The sequence below is a fragment of the Sciurus carolinensis genome, chromosome 9 (genome assembly GCF_902686445.1).
Source record: "Sciurus carolinensis chromosome 9, mSciCar1.2, whole genome shotgun sequence".
Taxonomy (NCBI): Eukaryota; Metazoa; Chordata; class Mammalia; order Rodentia; family Sciuridae; genus Sciurus; species Sciurus carolinensis.
In genome coordinates this window covers 136,159,224-136,180,120 of record NC_062221.1, presented here as the reverse complement: position 1 = coordinate 136,180,120, position 20,897 = coordinate 136,159,224, and the positions used below count along the sequence as shown (strand labels likewise).

The 20,897-nt window shown below is 55.1% G+C and overlaps 1 protein-coding gene and 1 pseudogene across 2 annotated transcripts in view; both read right to left on the bottom strand.

Annotated features, from left to right (window-relative positions):
- Window positions 1-18,861, bottom strand: part of LOC124993767 (protein farnesyltransferase/geranylgeranyltransferase type-1 subunit alpha-like) — a 29,286-nt pseudogene extending 10,425 nt beyond the window's left edge.
- The window catches only part of B3galt5 (beta-1,3-galactosyltransferase 5), a 53,751-nt gene continuing 45,237 nt past the window's right edge, over window positions 12,384-20,897 (bottom strand). For both annotated transcript variants that reach the window (XM_047565577.1, XM_047565578.1), the window contains one exon: window positions 12,384-20,334. In XM_047565577.1, the coding sequence (XP_047421533.1) occupies window positions 19,411-20,334 (924 nt within the window). In that variant the 3' untranslated portion in view covers window positions 12,384-19,410. The remainder of the gene's footprint in view (window positions 20,335-20,897) is intronic.

The following is a 20,897-nucleotide window of genomic DNA, read 5'->3' as shown; positions in this document are numbered from 1 at the left end:
ATAGGGACGGGGTCGATTTTTCCGTTTGTTTTCCATTTTTAGGAATTGCTTTTTATTTCACTTTGATTTAATTTGTTGAACTGTTTAAAACACTTCCATGGTTATAGAATGAAACTCTCTATTAAAATCTATATGATGAAATACATTCACAGAAATGTCCCTCTGTACCGGTCTCCCTTCCCCTCTGGGTAACCGGCATCCGTTTTCCTGTCCTCCCCTTTCTTCTGAAAGCAGAGAGAGAGGCTGACGCGGGAACAGCACTCTGCGACCGTCCTCGGCACCTTGCGACCTTGACTTCCGAATCCTGGAGATCAGGGACCTGTGGACAGAAGTCGTCTCCGTGGTCCTGAATCCTGCGGAGGGTCTGCTGTGGATGCACCGTGCTGGGCTCAGTGGAGACGCAGCTGGACAACGAGGTGCTTCCTGCCAGGAAAGCCCAGCATAGAGGAGGCGCTCCCGCTCCCAGCCGGCAGATGCTGCACGGCACCGGGTCAGTCCAGCCAGAGCTCTCCCCGCCTTCGCAGTTCTGGGGGCGAGGAGCCCCTGCGCCTCTGCCTGCGTGCCCACCCAGCCCCGGCCGCTCGCCAGGCTCCCTCTTTCAGCCCTGCCTCCTTCCCTTTCAACTCCTCTCCTCCGTCCTTTCTTCCCAGGGACATCTCCGCTTGCTTCTTTCATCCCAGAACTCCCCGCTAGACCCCGGGCCTCTCGCTGACTATGCTCCCCCTCCACGCACCACACGCTGCTCCAACCTTCAAGAGCAACAGGCCCTGGTGCCCCCGCTGGCTGCAGGTGCTACCGCTACCCCCACGCTGCTGCCATGGCCCCGGCCCCGCCCGCCCTGCTCCAGCGGTGGCCCCTCTCAGGTCCCCAGCCCCATGCTCTCTGCTGGCCACGTCCCTCCCCTCTGGCGCTTGCCCTTGGCCCCTGAGTCAGGACTGGTGCCTCCACTCTGACGCCCTTCTCACTCCCTCCAGCTCCAACTCCCTCCAGCTTCTCAGCTGCCTCCGTCTCTTACCTCTTTTCTTGGGGATTCATCCATCTTTGTGGTCTCTGTTACAGCTGACTTCCAGGTGGAGGTGTCCAGCCCAGTTGTCTCCACTGGGCTCAGAACCCGTGCATCCGTCCCCACCAGGTCTCCACTTACACAACTCAACACAAAACACACTTCAGGCTTCACCCAGGCCGATACCTTCTCTCCCAAATGCTGGTCTTCCTGTGTTTTCTGTCCTGCAAATGGAACCAACATCCCCAGGCCACCAGCCCTAACAGGCTGGGACCACCCTGTTCTCCTCTCACCATCTCAGGTTACCAGCTCTGAGAAGCTGGGACCACCCTGTTCTCCTCTCACCATCTCAGGTTACCAGACCTCAGAGACTGGGACCACCCTCCTCTCCTCTCACCATCCCCAGGTCACCAACCCTGAGAGGCTGAGACCACCCTGTTCTCCTCTCACCATCCGAGGTTACCAACCTTGAGAGGCTGGGACCACCCTGTTCTCCTCCCACCATCCCAGGTTACCAACCCTGAGAGGCTGGGACCACCCTGTTCTCCTCTCACCATCCGAGGTTACCAACCTTGAGAGGTTAGGACCACCCTGTTCTCCTCCCACCATCCCAGGTTACCAGCCCTGAGAAGCTGGCACCACTCTGTCCTCTCACCATCCCCAGGTTACCAACCCTGAGAGGCTGGGACCACCCTGTTCTCCTCTCACTATCTGAAGGTTACCAGCCCTGAGAGGCTGGGACCACCCTGTTCTCCTCTCACCATCTCAGGTTACCAACCCTGAGAGGCTGGAACCACCCTATTCTCCTCTCACCATACCCAGGTTACCAGCCCTGAGAGGCTGGGACCACCCTGTTCTCCTCTCACCATACCCAGGTTACCACCCCTGAGAAGCTAGGACCACCCTGTTCTCCTGTCACAATCTCAGGTTACCAGCCCTGAGAAGCTGGGACCACCCTGTTCTCCTCTCAACATCCCAGGTTACCAGCTCTGAGAAGCTGGGACCATCCTGTTCTCCTCTCAACATCCCAGGTTACCAGCTCTGAGAAGCTGGGACCATCCTGTTCTCCTCCCACCATCCCAGGTTACCAGCCCTGAGAAGCTAGGACCACACTGTTCTGTCACCATCCCAGGTTACCAGCCTTGAGAGGCTGGGACCACCCTGTTCTCTCACCATCCCCAGGTTACCAGCCCTGAGAGGCTGGGACCACCCTGTTCTTTTCTCATCCTCCCAGGTTACCAGCCCTGAAAGGCTGGGACCACCCCTTCTCTTTCCGGTGTTTTCATATCTCATTATCGCCAAGTTTTTTACATGACTTCTTACATATTTCATAGCTCTTTACAATTTGAACTGGTGTCATTCCTACCTGTGTATATACTACCTGGCATTTCCTTGCTTCCCGTTTTATCTGAGTTTAATCCAATCTGCACAGAAGGGCAATATTCTCCTTTGAGTTGTTTTCAGCATTTTTGAACACTACTCATGACCTACAATCTGCTTTAGAACCCTTTTGAAAAAGCTTTTCCTCTCCCCTTCCCTGATCCCTTGCATCTCCTCTCCCTTTGTACTTTTCAAGGAACTTTTTATCAGTAAACATAGACTAGCAAAAGTTATACAGAGAAGTATTACTTTTTAAATGATTGTTTCAGGCTCTTACTGAACTATGTATATTGATCTTATATCTAGCAATCTTCATGAGTTGTTTACATCTTCATTAGTGTTTCTCAATATCATCTTCAGATATCCAATCATATTATTTTCAAATGATAGACATTTTATTTTTGTCCTTTCCAGTCCTTTGATCTTTTCTTTCTCGTGTTCTGTTGTGCTTCCTAGAACTTCCAATCTGCTGAGGGGCCAGTACAGGAGGCCAGCCTCCTACCTGCTCCTTGCTCTAAGGCAGTGTTCTCAGTTTCAGCACTATGGATGCTTTGGGCTGGGTTACTGCTCTTGTGCACTATGCAGAGGTTTAGCAACCTGAATGGCCTCCAACCACTGGATGCCCTAATGCAACCCCTCCCCATGTTGGGCAACCCAAAATATATCTGGGTATTGCCAGGTATCTCCTGGGAAGCAAACTGGCTTCGGTTCAGAAAGACTGCTGTAGTCTTTCTAAGGTAGCGCTTCTGACATCTCACCATTAAGTCTGATTTTTGCTACACGCTTTCCGTAGATACCAATTAGAGTTTATGGTTACAATCGACAGGAAATGACTCAGACCAAGCTTATAACACAAGCAACAACAGAATGATATCAGGTTGCTAACAGAATCAATGCGGACTCTGACAAAGCAGGCTCAGAGAGTGGACGTGGGCCAAGGGCGGCCACGATGGAACCCAGAGCACAGGGGACACCCAAGACCAGCCCGGGAGGCACTGGCCCGATGCTTCTGCTGCTGCCTCCGGAGAGGGCCCCAGAGCTGCTTGTTTGGGAAACCCACTCCCAGTTGGTCACTGGCATAGCAGCCGATTGACGAGGCTTAGTCACATGGTGGCCAGGGAGCGAGGAGTGGCCCTTGGGGCTCCTGGAGTGGGAGATGGAACAGGACTGCCCCTGAGACTCGGCAAGACCCCTTCCCTGAGTGAAAGGAGGAGATTCCCTTCTGGGCAGCCTTGAATCTTGTAAAAATGCGGAGACGTGGAAGACAGCCTGCATGCACGGTCGTTACCTTCACCAGATCAAGGAAATACCCGATTCCTCCTTGACTTTCGGCCTGAAGGATGTGATGGTCACTTTGATGGGTCAGTGTAGCTCGATGAGAGCTCCAGTTACCCATCAGCTGTGGGGTCTGATTTTAATACAGCAGGAAGGCCACCCTCCATAAGGCGACTGAGTCTCTTCCAACGGCTAAAGGCTTTAAGGACAAAACTGAGAAAGAAGAAATTCCGTCCCAAAACCTCAGCAGCAGACCCTGCCTGAGCACATCAGGTCTGCACTACCGACCTAGACCCGCCAGTCCCACCACCAAACAGTCAACTGCGAGAAACGAATCTTTTTGTGTGCATGTGTATGTATGTAAACACACATAAATATTCTGTTTGGTTTCTCTGGAAAACTCCGACACAAAACTGTCTAATTTTATTAAATGCTTTTTTTCACATTGAAAGGCAGAATCACAAGTATTTTTTTCTCTTTTGGGGAAGAGAGGGCTCAATTCCCCTACTATCTCTTCTCTTTCTCTTTCATAATAATATAATTTCAAGGGACACGTGGTACCTGGTGCATCTGTGCCGTGACAACCGTGTGACGCATAAAGGAGAGAATTTTGTTTCTCCCAGTCAGGAGACTAGCCGCGTCAGATCCAGGTGCCAGCACCAGGGGAGGACTCTCTACTCTTCCACCTTCCACATGTGAGGACCCAGCAAGGGCACCGAGGACAGAGGAGAGACTGTCCTCTTCATAAAGTGACAAAGAGCTTGGCTGAAATGTGTCCGTGTCCTAGGACTTTATGAAGGGCAATGAACGAGGATGTTTTGCAGAGGGATCCCCCATGTGTCTAAGTGCTCAGGATGCGCAAGGCTTCTCTTAATCATCTTTAATAAAACGCGAGAAGAGAAGAGCCGTTTAAAGTCAGGACTTATCACTAAAGGGAAGCAGGATGTGAAGATCTGGAAGATGTTTAGTCTGGCCATGTAAAGAATAAAAACCACGATTAGGAAAGAAAGCCAGGTGGGTGCAAGCCAGGGGGTCAGGACAGCAGCGTGGGTCCCCGGGAGCGTGCTCTTGAGGAACAGAGAACTGCCTGAGACTGGAGCTTCAGGGGCTGCCACAGCCACCACAGGCCCGCAGTGTAAAGCCGGGGACAGAAGAGTTTCAGGGAGCACCCAGGGCGTGTGGGGTGCTGCGGCTTCTGCCTGGCACTGCCGTGGGCCTTTGCATTCCGGTCTGGCCAGTCGAGCCATTGCCCCAGTGGGTCCAGGTGTGACATATGCCCACTTCAGAGGGCACAGCCTGGGGGGCTTGGTGGCCTTCACCTCATGCTAATTCTGCAGATGAGCACAAGAGAAAACTCTATTTAAAGGGCTCATAGCATGGACTCACCCAAATCGTGTCCCTTTTGATTAACTCAAAGCCTGATTAGCGATCTTAACTAGGTCTGCAAAATCTCTTTTGCCATGCGATGTGACATAGTCACAGTTGTGAAGCTCCATTGCATGGGGTCCTGGAGGCTAGGGTGGGTGTCGCCAGGGAGCAATTTAGAGTCTGTCCAGCACATCTTCCTCAGCCATTCGCCATCTGCCCTAAGTGGTCTGGTCTGGTCTGGTCAATGCAGGCTGCCATGACAGTCACCGTGGAGGGGGTTCCAGCAACAGTCATCTCTTCTCCCAGTTCCAGAGTCAAGAAGCCTGAGATCCAGGGACTGGCCAACGTGGTTCCTGGAGAGGACTCGCCCCTGGTTTGTAGGCAGATGGCTTCCTGGCCTGCTCCCTGAACCCTCACAGGGCAGAGAGATCATCTCACGTCTTGTCCTACAGAAGCACTGATCCCACCCTGAGGGCTCCACCCTCCTGACCTGGGGACCTCTCAGAGCCCCTGCCAATGCGACCACATGTGGATTAGGCTCCCACCGGCTCTGGGGACACCGACACTGGCCCGCAGCGCGTCCCTCCCCTGGGCTCTGTTGTGTCGCAGGACGCTCCCTCGCCCAGCCTGCTTTCTGGGGCTCATCAGCGTTGGCACACGCGTGCTGCTCCGGAAGGCTCCAGCTCCTTCCAGGCGTCGTAGCCAGGTTTCCCATTCGATTTTGCTTCCTTTGGAAAGCTTTCCTGGCTCTTCTAGAATACCACGGTGTCGTCCCCGTGTCCACTCATTCACCAGCATTACCACTCGGCCTCGTCAACACCTTCCTTAACAGAAAATGAGCCTGTGAGGGCCGAGACTCCGGCCCACGATGAGCCGTAAGCAAAAGGCCGTTGAATGAATGCGAGCAACTGCCCTCGACCTGTGCAGGGAAACAGCGCCTCACAAACAGCCCCAGGAAGGAGCGGCTTTGGCTCCAATTTGAATTCCAGGCCTGAATGCAGGGTGCTGGGAGTTAGAAATCCAAGGACCATTTCTAGCTGCATGATTTGGACACAATATTTACATTGTCTCAGCCTCCTGCAAGGGATGCTTTAAGCTTGAGGTCTTCTGTTACATGTTGCAGACTCAGCAAATGACACGGAAAGGTGTTGGCTTTTTAACATAGCATCTTAGGTGCTATAATGTAACGTGACATTCAAAATCCAGAAACAGTTCCAACCGCAGAGAAATGAGTAAAAAGGCTTCGATTCTGCTGTCTGCAGACGAGTCAGCTGTAACTCAGTCGTGCCATCTGAACAGCAGGGAAGCTGGACCAGTTGGTTTCCAAGGCCCCTCCCCACCTGGTGTTCCAGGCCTCCTACCCAAGATGAGCCAGCATTACCAGAAGGATCGCTGCCCGAGGCACTAATACAAATGTCATCTAATTTAGGTGCCGCCTGGTTCTCATCACTGAAAGGAATCTAATTGTTGAGCTCCCGTCTCCATCTGCACAAAGGACAGTGACCCCAGAAGCCTGCAGGGCTCCACAGGGTCCAGACAATAAGACGGTCAACAGTGGCATCTGTCCAGCGAGAACTGGGGCAACCTGCCTGAACCAGCCCTCCCGGTCAGGAGACAGACGGAGAATGGCGTGCTGTCATGCTGTCGTTGGTAGACACGGGCCATGAACTCTGGACGTGCAGATCACAATAACAACTCTGAAGACAGCCAGGGTGCGGACGCTGTGGCTTTCCACCGCAGCTGTCCCTTTCTGTGCACACCTGTCCTTCCGCTTCAGGGACGGGACAACTGAAGCAGCATGTCATGACAAGGAAGGGATGTGGCTTTGTCCAATCACTTATGTGTGTGGTTAGGGACAAGTCTCAGGCCGTGTAAAAAGAGGTGGTGACGTCACAGTTTATCTCTCCTCTGGCTTCTTAGTGTCCCACGAAGGCCCCTGTCTGTCATAAAGCAGGCATGATTCTCACAGCGATGGAGGAGGATTAAGAGAGAGAATGCATAACGGCTACTGAACCAGGTGAAGGCTCATCAGCAGGGCCATTTAGGCCTTCCTGGGCTGGTAGACCCAGGGAAAGAGAAAGTAGACAGCTACCTAACAAGGAGGTTTTAGGAGGTATGCTCTAGAATCTTCTCTCAGTGACACACTCCATCTGTCATCGGCCACCACAGCTTTGTTCCTTCTGTTTTTAGAGCTTTGCCCAGTGATAGACTTCTCTTATCTGGACTGAGCAGCATCCTGTCCCTAGGATGAGGTGTCCCTGTGTCTAACCCACATGGTTCTGCTGACACATCATAAGCCCTCAAGGCTGCAGGGCTGAGGGGCCATGATTCAGGGGTGGCCGATCCTCCCTCTCTGTCCCTCGGCAGCATGGACTGATTTGAGACCTGGGCCTATGATATCACTCGCCAGGGTTCACAGGGACTCAACCATGGAAGCTGACAAACATGCCCTCTCCTTCCACTCCGCGGTCTCTGTCATTGAGGAAGAGCTGAGTACACAGGAGACCTTGAGGTCACCTGCAAATGAAAGCAAGAGGGGACGGACTGACTGCAACAGAGGCCGGGGTCCTCTCCACTGACTGACCAGCTCCCCACCCCATCCCACAGGGTCCCCAGGCACCTGGCCAAGTTGGTGAACCAATAAATTGCCTCTCTGATTAAAGCTAATTGCAATTTCTTTCGCTTACCATTAAACACACCCTAACTAAAGCACACTCTTCCAACTCTGTCACTTGCATGCAAGATTACTGTGCACCTTTATTAGCTTTCAATATCTGAACGGGGTGGCCATATTCAGGTAGTACCCAGCATAGGTCAGTGCAGCATGATGAGAAAAAGAGAGACTGTTTTAAGTGGCCTTATTAGAAAAATTTAAAACCTGATGACTTTGTATCAGTTCCCCAAAATAGTGGGGGCCCACCGGAGAGACCACATTCCCACATGGTCCTTTCCTTCCCATCCGACCTCAGGAAAGAGGAACTGGACCGTCTCAGCTCACCTTTGAAGAAGTCAGGTCCCTTGGGCTAAGAGCTCAAGCCCAATGGCCAAGCGTGGGTCCCGTCACCATGCCATGCTTCCAGGACGCTGGAGCAGCAGACGGACACTGGGCTCTTCTGCCTCCCACCCACTCCTGGCTGGGGCCACCTGCAGTCCACCCACCACTTACTGCCAGCCACGGAGTCCCTGCTCATCCTCCAGTTCCATCCCCCGAGCCACAGGTTGGCTCATTTGTTCAGAAAACCTTTCTGTGTGAGAGGCACTCAGACATGGCCCAGGGGTCCCTCGGAGGAGAGGACCAACAGTTGGGCAAATGTGGGGGGAGTGGGAGACAAGGACGATCAAGGGAGGTGGCAGGAAAGGCCACACAGAGGCGGGGACTCTGGTGGACTGAACTGTGCCCCCAGCCAAAATTCATAGGCTGAAGTCCTAACCCCGGCACCTCAGAAAGTGACCGGAAATGGACCTTTGAAGAGGTGATTGAAGTTAAATGAGGTCATTGGGGTGGCCCTAATCCCAACATCTGGACACAGATGCACACAGTGGGACCACCTTGTGAGAACCTGGCATCTGCAGGCCGAGGAGAGAGGCCCCAGGAAGAACCAGCCTGACACACCTTGACCTGGGACCTCCAACCCCCAGAGGGTGAGACAGTGACTGTGGCGTAGGCTGTGGCTTTGTTACAGCAGCCCCAGCAAAGTCCTCCCCATCGTGACGTGACCTGGAGGAATGAGGTCCCAGAGTGCGTGGGGACATTCCATGGAGAGCAGGTGGGAGAGCAGGCCAGGCGGGGAGAAGCTGGGCGGAGGGTGCGTGTCAGAACCCTGGGGCTGGGAGAGGCTGGGGTCAGCAGTTAGGGTGCCAGGCATTGCCAAGGGGAGGATCCTGGGCCCCCACCAGGAAGATGCCAGCACAGCAGAGTCGAGCACACAGCGCCTGTGGCAGCCGGGATGCAGCAAGGTCGTGGTGGGGTGCGGGGGTAGCGACGAGGGAAAAGGACGGAGAGGAGGGAAGGGGCAGAATCCAGGAAGCAGCCTAGGCAGCAAGAGCATGTGGTGCAGCAGGAATGTTCTGGAAGGAGGGAGCTCTGGAGGGGCTAATGGAGGAGAGGAGATGATGGTGGGCCCAGAGTCCAGAGGGATGGGAGGGTGGCCAGGCAGGCTCCTGGGTGAGGAGGCACCAGCCTCACGTCCTCATGGGAGGGAGGGGGACACCCGGCTGAAGGACGTGGAGGAAGAGCAGAGCATCCATCCCTGCCCGCCGCCCGTCGCCAGGCACCCGCGCCTCCATGTGCAGCCCTGCCCAGCTCCTGCCACCTCTGAGGTGGGGCAGGGAAGCAGAGGTCCGTGCACAGAGATCCCCAGGGTCCCAGGACAGAGATCCTCACCGCGGGACGGTGAGAACCACAACACGCGTGCTAACACCAAAAAAAGACGCACCTGCTTCCGTCCTTTTATTTCCTTTTAAATGACAGTTTGAAACACCAGGAGTCCAATCTGTACCTCAACCTTATCATCAAGACACCAAAGGTACAATCATACACTTCACAAAACTTGATATCTTCAAGGTAAATACAGGAAGGTACACCTGAGAGAAGAAAATTCCAAAGGATGCCTGCCCCGGGCCTGGACCTACCCCTGCCAGACTGCTCCCAAGGCCTTCCAAACACAGTGCCGCTGCGTAGCTTCCAAAATCCGAGGGACACGAGAGGGCCCGTCTCTCACAGGGAGAAGAGTGTCAAGGTCATTCAGTATACTTTTCAAATTTTAAAAATATTTTTCCAACACAAAATTAATACAGAGAACATTCATGTGAGAAAAAAAATTTTTTTAAAGAAGGTGTTCCAGCGCAGACCAACTCTGCTAACTTCTCAGAAAGTGTGCAAGTTTATCATCTCAATCTACAACGTGGGGCCATCCAGGTCACCATGCTGTGCTAGTAACAATCTTTATTAACAATAAACACCATTTCACAAGCCATAAATAAATAGATACGCCACTCCCAACATGGGATGTCACATTTGGTGGACCCTCCTAACATTCAGGAATGACAGTTTCAAACACCATTCAGTGACATATACATTGAATTTGCAAAATATGGCCACAAAGTCCCCTCAGTGACATTTCTAATCACAGTGGAGTTTTTTGATGTTGTATTGGACCAGGTGAGACAAGCCACCGCTCCCCTGCCTGGTTGTCCCCGGAGCAGGCTGTGACCAAGGCTGGTGCCACTTCCTTGGTCTGCCACTTTGAAAACCAAGGGACTGGACTCTTGGGCCAGCAAGCCTTGCATTGACTTCCCAGGGACGTTTTCAGGTGGCGTTCATGTCACGGGGCCACCAGAAGCCTGCCCGCCTCAGGCACTGATGTCTTAAGCCGAGGTAGTAGCACGGACAGGGCCCCACAGTATGACGGGCGTGGGCTCACACCCAGCACCGAAAACCAAACATATGTCACGAAAAATCACGTTTGGCTACCGAGTCCATTTTCCCTACCTGCATTCTCTGTTTTCAGTGCTGGGACTGGAACCCAGGGGCTCACCTGTACAAGGCAACACTCTACCACTGGGCCATGGCCCCCGCCCTCTGCTCTGTATTTTAAGGGAATGATGTCTGATAAGCAGGGAATACATTTTAATTCATTAAAACCTAGTTTTTGGTCAGAGACATTCGGCTTCCTCCTCTCGTGACTCGCCCAGCCCTGGGGATCTTCACCCACACCGAGGGTACCCGTTTCAGCCCCGGCCTTCAGGGTCCCTCTCGGACCACCACGGAGGGCCCCTCCTGGGAAGCAGACTTCAAAAGCAGGAAAAGGGGGAGGCTTGGCATCTGAGTTCCCAGCAGCCTGAGGTAGAGTCCCTTCCATCCTCACTCCCAACAGAACAGAAGGACATGAGACATGACCGTTCATTTCAAACACACTTCGGCCCAGGAAGCTCTTTCCCAACGTTCACAGCAGGTGTCTGAGCCATGGAGAGCCCAAGAGAACATAAACAAATGTCGGCAGCAATCGATAACAGGCCCAGGAATGGGCGTGGGCAGGGACCTTGGTACCCACGTCCGTCCAGCACTCGAACAGCCGGCTGGGAGCTGCCTCCTCTGGGAAAACCCCTGAGAACCAAGAGATCAGTAAACGAACCTCCCCTCCACCAGGCCCCAAGCCCGGGACAGGCCTGGAGAGAGGAGTAAGGCCACAAGAACTTCCCCAAACCCAGAGAGACACAGCCTGAGAGGGTCAGCATGTCTGTCCCACCAGGGCAAATGGTGAAAATTAATCCTTAACATAATACAAACATTATGGGAAAGCAAGTCCTTCCGAATGGGAGACACGAGAAAATGTAAACGTCATCTCATCTGTTTTTCAAATGATGCACAGCAGCTGTGATATTGCACCAGGCTCGTTAATCATTGAATCCACCACAGAGCCACGGACTGTGTGGCGCGTCCAGGAGAGCCACGGAGACTGGCTTTCTCTTCTTTAGAAACTACAGACTGAGGCGGTGCTGCAGAGGACACTAGGAGTATCCCTGCACCCTCTCTTGTGGGGTTCGCTCCACTTTATGTCACTCTCATTCTGAACGTCTGCCCAAAGGCTGGAGCTTGGGAGGATCTCTGAATGGCTGACTGAACCATCCCTGCAGCTCACGTCTCCACTGCACCAGGCCCCGTGAGCCCTACTTGGGTAATGCGTGTGCAAGTCACTGTGCGGAGGTGAGGCCAAGGGAGACCCCCAAATGCCACACTTCACCCTGATAGCTGAGAAAACAGGGGCACCTGCTCCTCCACTCCCACAACCAAACCAGCCCAGGCATATGTACGGAGCGTCCAGGCCTCTCTCCCTCTCCCCTCCTCTTTTTCTCCCTCCCTCCCTCCCTCTCTCTTTCTCTCTCTCCCTCCCCTCCCTCCCTCTCTCTCCCTCTCTCTCTCCCTCTCCCTCCCTCACTCTCTCTCTCTCTCTTCCACCCTCTCCCTCTCTCCCCCCCCGCTTCCTCTCTCTCTCCCTCTCTCTCTCCCTCCCTCTCTCTCTCTCCCTCCCTCTCTCTCTTCCCCTCTCTCCCTCTCTCCCCCGCTTCCTCTCTCTCCCTCTCTCTCTCTCTTCCCCTCTCTCTCCCTCTCTCTCCCCCTTCCTCTCTCTCTCTCTCTTCCCCTCTCTCTTCCTCTCTCTCCCTCTTCCTCCCTCACTCTCTCTCTCTCTCTTCCACCCTCTCCCTCTCTCCCCCCCCGCTTCCTCTCTCTCTCCCTCTCTCTCTCTCTCCCTCTCTCTCTCTCTCCTTCTCTCTCTCTCCCTCTCTCTCTCTCTCTTCCCCTCTCTCTCCCTCTCTCTCCCCCTTCCTCTCTCTCTCTCTCTTCCCCTCTCTCTCCCCCGCTTCCTCTCTCTCTCTCTCTCTCTCTCTCTCTCTCTCTCTCAGACTCCTAGAGCCTGCGTGTCCTGTTCCGCGAGGGTTGCAGGTTAGCACAGCTGGAGGGGCTGCACACAGGGGTCGGTGTTCTGAAGCCAGACACTTGTTCAGGCCAACAGAGGGGAACTCCAGCCACCACAGAACTTGGCCGGCCAGGATGGGACGGGGGAGGACCCGGCTAAACAGGGTGGCTCTCGGGAAGCCACAGACGGCCCAGGGCCAAACCTTACGAGGTCAAACAGGACCAGGAGAGAGCAGGATGACACTCCCGTCGACACAGCTGGGAAAGAGGTAGCAGCAACTAGGACAAGGGACAAGATGGCAGTCCCTCAGGTGACCAGCCCTGGGCTTCCGGGTGAAGACAAGCCAACGTGCTCCAGGGAAGGAGAGGGCGAGCTGCTCCCGGAGACAACAGGTCAGGCCGACAGCTGTCTCCCCATGTCCGAGCCCCTGGGCAAGCTACCAAGTCAAGCTAACCCTGCGGTGCCTCTGCGGACCAGGGGTGTGATTCAAACAAGAACAGCCACCTGCAACAGCCCTGGGGCTTCAGTGAGACAGCAGTGTGGACACGGTTGACCCCATCTGTCCCCTGAAAAGGCCCTGAGCAGATGCCTGCTCCTCCAGCCGAACAGAGGCCCCATGGTGGACTGGACGCTGCGCATTCACTCAGTGAAAGCTCTTTTGCAAAACCCACAGCCTTGACCCTCAGCTTGACCCTCACTCCTGTCGAAGCACTGAAAACCAAGGTAAGGAGAAGCTGAGTAGCTTGGCTCTCCAGGCAGCAGGTGAGAGAGCTGAAGTTCAGACGCAGGCCCGATTCCGCAGCACGTGCAGGCTCTCCAGACAACACCATCCTGGGGATGAAGGGCCCCCAGAATCACACCGGAGCCTCCAACTAAATTCTAGAGACCCAAGAGCTTGTCCTTGCCACGGTATATTTCTTTTATTCCAACTGAGATTGGGTTTGTGCACATAAGTACATTTAATGCACTTTACTCTTGCTAAACCCAGAGTCCCTTTATATTTTCCTTTTGTTAGCTGAAGTCTAAACTTGAAGAAAAAAATTAATACATTATTTTAAAAACCAAAGTAAGTATGTGTGTAATTTTTTGCACAAAAATAATCATACTCAAGGGAATAAAAAGCTTTTAAAATCAACTAATCAAAGTTCACGTTGGCGCTGTGCCAGGCTTGGGCACAGCCGGAGCCGTGGTGCTGGATGCCTAGCGGGAGCTGGGGCTGGCCCGCCGGCCACCCATGATGGTGTGACTGAAGTTAACTTTGCAAACGGAGGTCACTGTGAAGTTCATTAAATGGGCGGTGACATCGGAAGCAGGGACACTGCTGCTCTTGCCACACCCCACTCCCTCCCCTGCAGCCTGTAGGTTTGAGGCCTTCACGTTCACGAGGTCAGGAAGTTCTGCCCTCAGGACAAAGCCCGGCCAGGACGCTCAGCTTCCCTGGGTCTCCAAGTTTTCTTATTATATTTGATGTTTCCGAAAATTGCTCTGGAGCTGGCTCAGTGGCAGAGTCTTGCCATTACCACACACACACACACACACACACACACACACACACACACACAATTACTCTGGAGGTAAAGTGGAGGACAGATTGGAAGGCGACATGATCTAACTTGTGAGACTGGTCAGAGGGAGGTGGCCTGAGTTCAGCTGAACCAAGATGGCGGCCTAGACCAGGGTCTAGAGTGGACAAGGAGAGAAGAAGTCAAACCCGCAGAGCTGGCAACATCAGACGTGGGCAAAGGAAAGGTGACGGGGCAGGACAGTGCAAGGACGACTTGGGCTGAGTGGACAGGGTTGCAGTGAGGACATTTCCTGAGACCCAGAGTCGGGGAAGCCTGGGCTTGGGGAAGGAAGGCCTTGAGTCTGGTGTTAGACCGCGGCCTGCTGGCACCTCCCTGCTGGAGCCAGGAGATGTTAGACAGGCTCATGTCTGAATTGAGGGACAGAACCCAGGGAGAGGGACCTACGAGTTTCTGTTGGCTTTGATTTTTCATTCCTCTCTTTTTACCCAGCATGATGTTTGGCTACGGCTTGTTTTAAGTCAAGTAGGAATGAATTGTTTTATAAAAGTTGTATAACAGGGTGGCCATTGTGCCAGGACAAGGACCAAGAGGTCCAGTCTCCTGCACTGCCCCTGGGCACAGAGTTGAGGCACCAACTCCCAAACCTCAGGTTTCCCATGCATAAGATAAGGAGACGGGACCAGATCTCAAAGCCTCCTCAAGCCGAGAAGCGTGGCAATCCTACTGTCACTTGAAAGTGCTTTCTCCCTCATTCCAGTTATCAGCACCTGCAGGCACAGGGAGTGTGAACTGGGCCCACATGTCAGGGACAGGAAGGCTGGAGAATCTGGGGAATTTCAGGGCCATTGTTTAATGTCATTCTCCTCCCGGACTTAGAGCCCATACACTGAGGAAAAGTGGCCAATTGCTAATAAATCATCAAAGAGAGGAAGGCGGGTGTGCAGGGCTCACCCAGGGCGTGGCTGAGGCAAGATGGCGGGCCGTGGGGCTGGAAGTCAGGCATGCGGGCCGGCCACGCACCTCTACCTGCCTTGCAATGTGTGAGGCTTCCCCTTACAGAGGACAAGTCCGGACTCCCTTTTCCCTTCTGAACGCTTTCCATAAAGGTCGATCTGGTTCCACTCAACGGATGTCATCATCTGTCCTGTGCTAGGACCCATCCAAGAACCCAAGGTGTGCCAGCGAGGAAAGCAGAGAGCCACAGAGCTTGCAGAACACAAGCCAGAAACAAAACGGGCATGTCACGTTAACTGGTATGCACCCCGCTGGAAACTGTCACAGGCCAAGGGAAAACACAAAGGGGACTGGGGTAGAGAGAGTGGCGATTTCTCAAGGTGGGGGTGGTCCTCGTGGAGAAGGTAGCATCTGACTGAAAACTCGAGGGGCACAGGAGTGAGCCATGGGAAGATCTGAGGAAAGAGTTCCTAGCGGAGGGAACGGTCAGCGCAGAGACCCGAGGTGCAGGTTCAAGGAGGAGCACAGAGACCGCCGTGGCTGGAGCAGGCCTCCTGCTCAGGGACAGCAGAGGCCAGAGCGAGTGAGGGGAGAAAGCAAGGGACGAGGTCAGGGAACGACAGAGGCAGATAAGGAAGGATGTGGCTTTCGCTGGGAGATGGAAGGCCACTGGGGACTCTGAGCAGAGTGAGGTGCTCTGGCCCAGCCCACCTGAGAGTGAGCCACCTGTGAAGAAGGATGTTTGGCTCACGGTTCTGGAAGTTGGTAACTTCAAGAGCGTGCTCCTCTGTGCGCACGGTCTCACGGGGCAAGGGGGAAGGGCAAAAGGAGGTGAGATCCAGCAAGCAAGGGCGCCAGGCTCGCTTTCAAAACAGCCCAGTCCTGCGAGGACGACACTACTCCACTCACCAGGTGGAGGTCTCGGGACCTAACCGCCTCCGCTGGGCCCCGCCTCCTGAGACTGCTGCACTGGGGGTTCCGCATCCAACCTGGGGGCTCTGGGGAACACATTCAGGTCAAGCAGAGTCTCTGATCTACTTTTTCGGAGATTCACGCTGGATGCTCTTGGGAACAGACTACAGCAATGAAATGACAGAGGCTGGGAGGCCAGGCTGGAGGCCACCACAGGACTGTAGGTGAGAGGTGGCAGTGGGCAAGGGTGGCAGTGGCGGAGGAGCATCAGGTGGACGCTGTGAAGGTAGAGCCTGCAGTCTTTGCCAAGCCCAGCAGGAGAGTCAGGACACCTCCCAGGCTTTTGCCTGAAGCCACGGGAAGCCTGGAGTGGTCACGCCCTGGGACAGGGAAGGCCACAGGGCAGGGGCTGGCTGGCAGCTTTGCTCATCATGTAAAACGAGGCAGACGGGGAACAGGACAGATTGAAGGGCAGCAGTAGACCTGGCTGGAGACCAGTCGGGTGCCACCAACACACCAGAGGACATTTAGAACGCAGGGCGAGGCCCCGTGTTGACCCAGTGTCGACAGGGAAAGGGCAGCCAGGCCAAGCCACAGACTCCAGCCCAGGACGCCAGGGCCAGAGGAAGAACAAGCAGAAGAGACGGGAGCCAGGACGGCAGGACGGGAGCCAGGGGCGGGAGGCATCCTGGAAGCTAGTGCCCAGAACCGTCCAGGAAGTGAGCACCCCGTCAGGTGCCGTCAGAGGAGGGCTGAGGCCAGCCCGGCAAGGTCAAAGCTGGGGCAAGTGTGGGACGCAGAACCTGACCCGAGGGGACTTCCCAACACAGAGAAGGAACAGGAGGCTGGAGCGGGCGCCAAAACCCGCGTGGTTTGACGCAGGGACCCGAGGACCGCAGCTGGAGGGAGAGGTCAGGGAAGGTGGCAGTGGGCGCTGCTGTGTGAGGGGGGAAGGACGGCTGGACTGTGTGCCCGGGGGCTGAGCCGGCAGAGGGGACGTGCGTGGAGGGGAGGAGAGCGAGGACCAGGGCAGGAGGCACAGCCTCCAGGTGAGACCAGCTGGGACTCAAATCCAAAAGCAGAGGTGCCAGGCCCTGGAGCCCCACAGGCCTCTGCAGGTTCTGGGGGTGGCATGTGGTGACCGGAGGCGTCTGAGAAGCATCCACAGGAGTGTGGGTGGAGCAGCCAACGCCATGAGCCCCCCAGCCCCGGAACTCTGGGAGGGACCGGCTGACAGCCTGGGAGACCCAGGGCAGTGCTGTGACTCACACGGTGGCCCGCAGGGGCGTGGGATCACGTCCTGTTTCCAACACTTTCTGGCTACTTACCCTCGAGCTAGGTGTCCTACCGCTCCCTCTGCCTCGGTTTCCTCACCTACAAACCACAGAATCTGGCGGCCAAGCTGCCTGTGCAGTTATGGTGAGCATTCGGATGAGGCAGAACATCCAAGGCCCAGGCAAATGGTTTTTGCTCTCAAAACCATTCCTCTCTGGAAGCCTGAGAGTGAAGCCACGGTACATCCAACCCAGGTCCTCTCCAGTCCCACTGGAAACTAACGCTGGGAGTCACTGGGAGAGCACAGCCTCTCCACCCTGATCCAGGCTGTCCCACGGTCCTCCTCTCAGGTAAGAACATGAACACCTGGAGCCTGCATCCCACAGCATGCAAGCTGCGACGTCTGGGGCCAGCCCCTGGGTCCCTCTGAGCTTCTCTCCCATCCTGCACAAGTGAGGAGCAGGACCGTGTGAGCACGAAGTTCCCTTCAAGTTCCAGGTCAGGGAATCATCTTTCTCTACAGAAAAAAAGAAACTATAAAGAAACAGGAAAGAAGGTTTTGCAGAAGATCCTTTAAGACCACAGGAGGCTGTGGAAGGAGCCCACACCTGTCCTCACCCGTCCCTGCTACCAAGGGCTGCGGGTTGGTGCTGGACCACCCACACTGGCCTCAGTCACAGGTCACCCAGACGCAGTATGGCCACAGCACATACTGCACAGGGTGGACCACTAACACAGGCCCGGCCTCCTGCCAGACAAAGCGCTTCACCTCAAAGCACCATCGTCTACCCAACCAGAGGCAGCCGGTCCTAAGGAACCGGAGGCCGGGGCTCTGGCAAAACCTGGGCCCCAGAAACAACAGCATCCCTCCAGCTTCCACCTGAGAAGGAGGCTTTTCTGAATGCAGCCTAGCCGCTGAGAGCAGCCAGGATGAGGAACCATCCATGAGGCCACAGCACGACCCAGACACAGGAAAAGCTGCGCTAGACGGGGTACCAGGCCCTTGCAAGGAGCGTCCTCCAGACCACTGTATAGCAAGAAGGTTTCCTGAGTGCCAGTAAGAGCCTGGGCCAACCTTTGCCAGCTTCACAGCGGCCTGAAGTCTGGTAAAGTAAAAAGTTAAAAAGAAAAACCAACCATTCCTATGATAAGGAGCAAGACGCTGCATGTTACTGACAGTGGCCGAATGACAAGTCCCAACAGAGAAGTGCCTTCTCTCCATGCAGTCCTGCAAAATCGGCTCACACAAACCTCTGGGGGAGAGAGATGGGAAGTTACCCTCCAAGCCAGGGGACTCAATTGGTCCTTGGTCATGTGAGAAATTCAGTGATGACGAGCTGGGGTCAGTTGGGGATGTGGACACAGGGAGACTTCAGTGTTTTATATATATGGGGCCCTTGAAAGCAGCTGGCCATGGGGCCAAGCAAATGCCTGAAAAGTTCCTAGAAGCTGCCACACCCAGCGGCCCTTCAGTCCAACCTAGAGCTCTAAAGTGCTCCAGAGCTATGGCTTGTCCCAGCCATCTGCAGCCGAGAGACCGGCTGCCCCGAAGGCTCACACTGGAGACAGCGGTGTGGCCAGCCTGCAGCAGCCAGACCTGGCAGTGGCTCCTGAGCCTAATCTGTGAAGGTAACGTCGATTTCCACTGAAGGTGGTGCGGGCAGCAGCACGCAGGCACGCATACCAGCTGGGACGCACTCTGGGCTGAGTACCGAGTCCCTGATGAGGACTCGGTGCCCGGCTCCGCCATCCCGGGGGACATAAGGAACTGCAGCATCTGACTCAGCACTGGAAAGCATGGGACCAGGAGTGGAGGCGCAGGGCACTCTGGAAAGAGTGAGAGTGCAGCTGCCCAGCTTCCTTCCGCCTTTACCACACCATCCTCTCCCAGGGACGGGAGACCCCGCTGGGGCGCCAACCAGATGCCTGCTCAGCTTTCACTCCTGGTCAGCCTCTGCTGGCTATGAACCTTGGGACAAGAGGCTGTGCCTCTCTGGCTGCTGTTTCCTCATCTGTAAAATAGAAAGGATCGCGTCCACCTCTCCCGGGGACGCTGATCCCTGAAATGAGCACATGCGGTGTACCAGGTGCTTAGCAGGGACCCACGTGCTGGGGAGGCGGGGTCGGGATTTCGGGGCAACTTCTCTGAAGCACACGTTTGTTCTGGTTTGGGTGTGGAGGCCTGAAGAGCAGCGTCCCCAGGGCCCCGCCCCCCCTTTTCTCCTCTCTCCCTCTCTACCCCCGAGGATTCTCAGCAGTGCCCTCCAAACTCTTGGACCCACATGCCACAGGGCTCCACTCAGACCTCTGGACAATCTTCCTGGGAAGTCTCCAGGACATGCCAGTAGGTCAGTAGTTCTTTGGGTGTGACGAAATGGCAGGCCACGATTTTCTTAAAACGGCAGGTGGAGAAGGGTAGCCCTTCTGGGAAAAACGTCTGCTGGGAGTGGAGCTCCTCAGGTCTGATCCTCAGCTTGGCCAGGCAGAGCCCCACAAATACGTCTTCGAGCTTGATGAACGGGACACTTTCGGAGACTTCGTACACCTGGCTGGCCACATCGCTGGAGAAGACATAGCCGGTGCCGGAGCAGAAAGGCGGGTACTTATCCCAAGGGTACTCAAATTTACTCACAAACCACTTATTGAACTTCCTCCTGATGGGATACTCATTGAGCTTCAAGAAGCCAGTGAAAAACCTCGTGGTTCTGTTCTTCTTCAGCAGTAGCTCGGTCAGATAGTGGACGTTGACAAACATGTCCGAGTCTGTCTTCATCACAAACGCCGCCTGCGGACAGAAGTGGTGGACCCACTCTAAGCCCATCATGGTCTTCAGGGTCAGGTTGAAGTAGACGTCCTTGAAGTTCTTCTGGATGATGTCGCCGTGCTCATAGCTCTCCTGGGCCACCGCGTTCATCTGCTCCTGGTCGCCCGTGGTCCCCAGGAGGAAGAAGGTCCTCACCTGCCTTCCACTCACCGTCCACTCTCTCCCCCACGTCTTCCGGATGGCGGTGCGCGCGCTCGCCTGCGTGTGGGATGAGGTCACCAGCAGGACGAGGAAGGGGGGATCTTGCCTGCAATCGATATCTGGGAGCTGAAGGAATGTCCCATATTTTTTCTTGAAGACAAACGGCTCTTCTTTATAAGGAGCCATGCTGAAATACAAGCAAAGCGCTCCCACGAACAGCAGGCCCACGTACAACAGTCTCAGCTTCTGCTGAGCCATCTGCAAGGAACAAGACCAAGCCGTCAGCCCTCAGAAGCGGGAGGTGGGACAGCAGGTACCGGGACACCACGGGGTGAGGGGCGCGCTCCACAGCACAGTGGGGTGAGCGCAGCTCGCACCAGCCGAGTATGTGTTCACCAAAACCAGGAGGACGGAGTGCGAACGTTCCCAGGACAGAACCGATAAACGTCTAAGGAAATGGAAATGCTAGCCACCCTGGTGTCGTTACAGTGAATGCCAGTATCAAACTTTCACCCTGGACCCCGCAGGATGTACACTTAAAAGCATCCAGGTAGTTTTTAAAAGCTGTGTGTGCAGGAGCGGGTGGCTGAGAGGCCCCTGTTTACGAAGCCTGGGATCCCGCTGCATCCAGGAGAGGAGCAGCGTAGTGAGCAGGCAGGAGCAAGGGTGGCCAGCAACTCTGGCCATGGCACCAGAGAGAGCACGGGGCATCTGGGCAGAGGCCTGCTCTGCAGCTGGCCAGGACTCCAGCTATGGGCGTCTGGGTTTCTGTCCGCAGGTGAGGGACCAGGACCTCAGCAGGCCCTCAGTCCTGCCCTCCA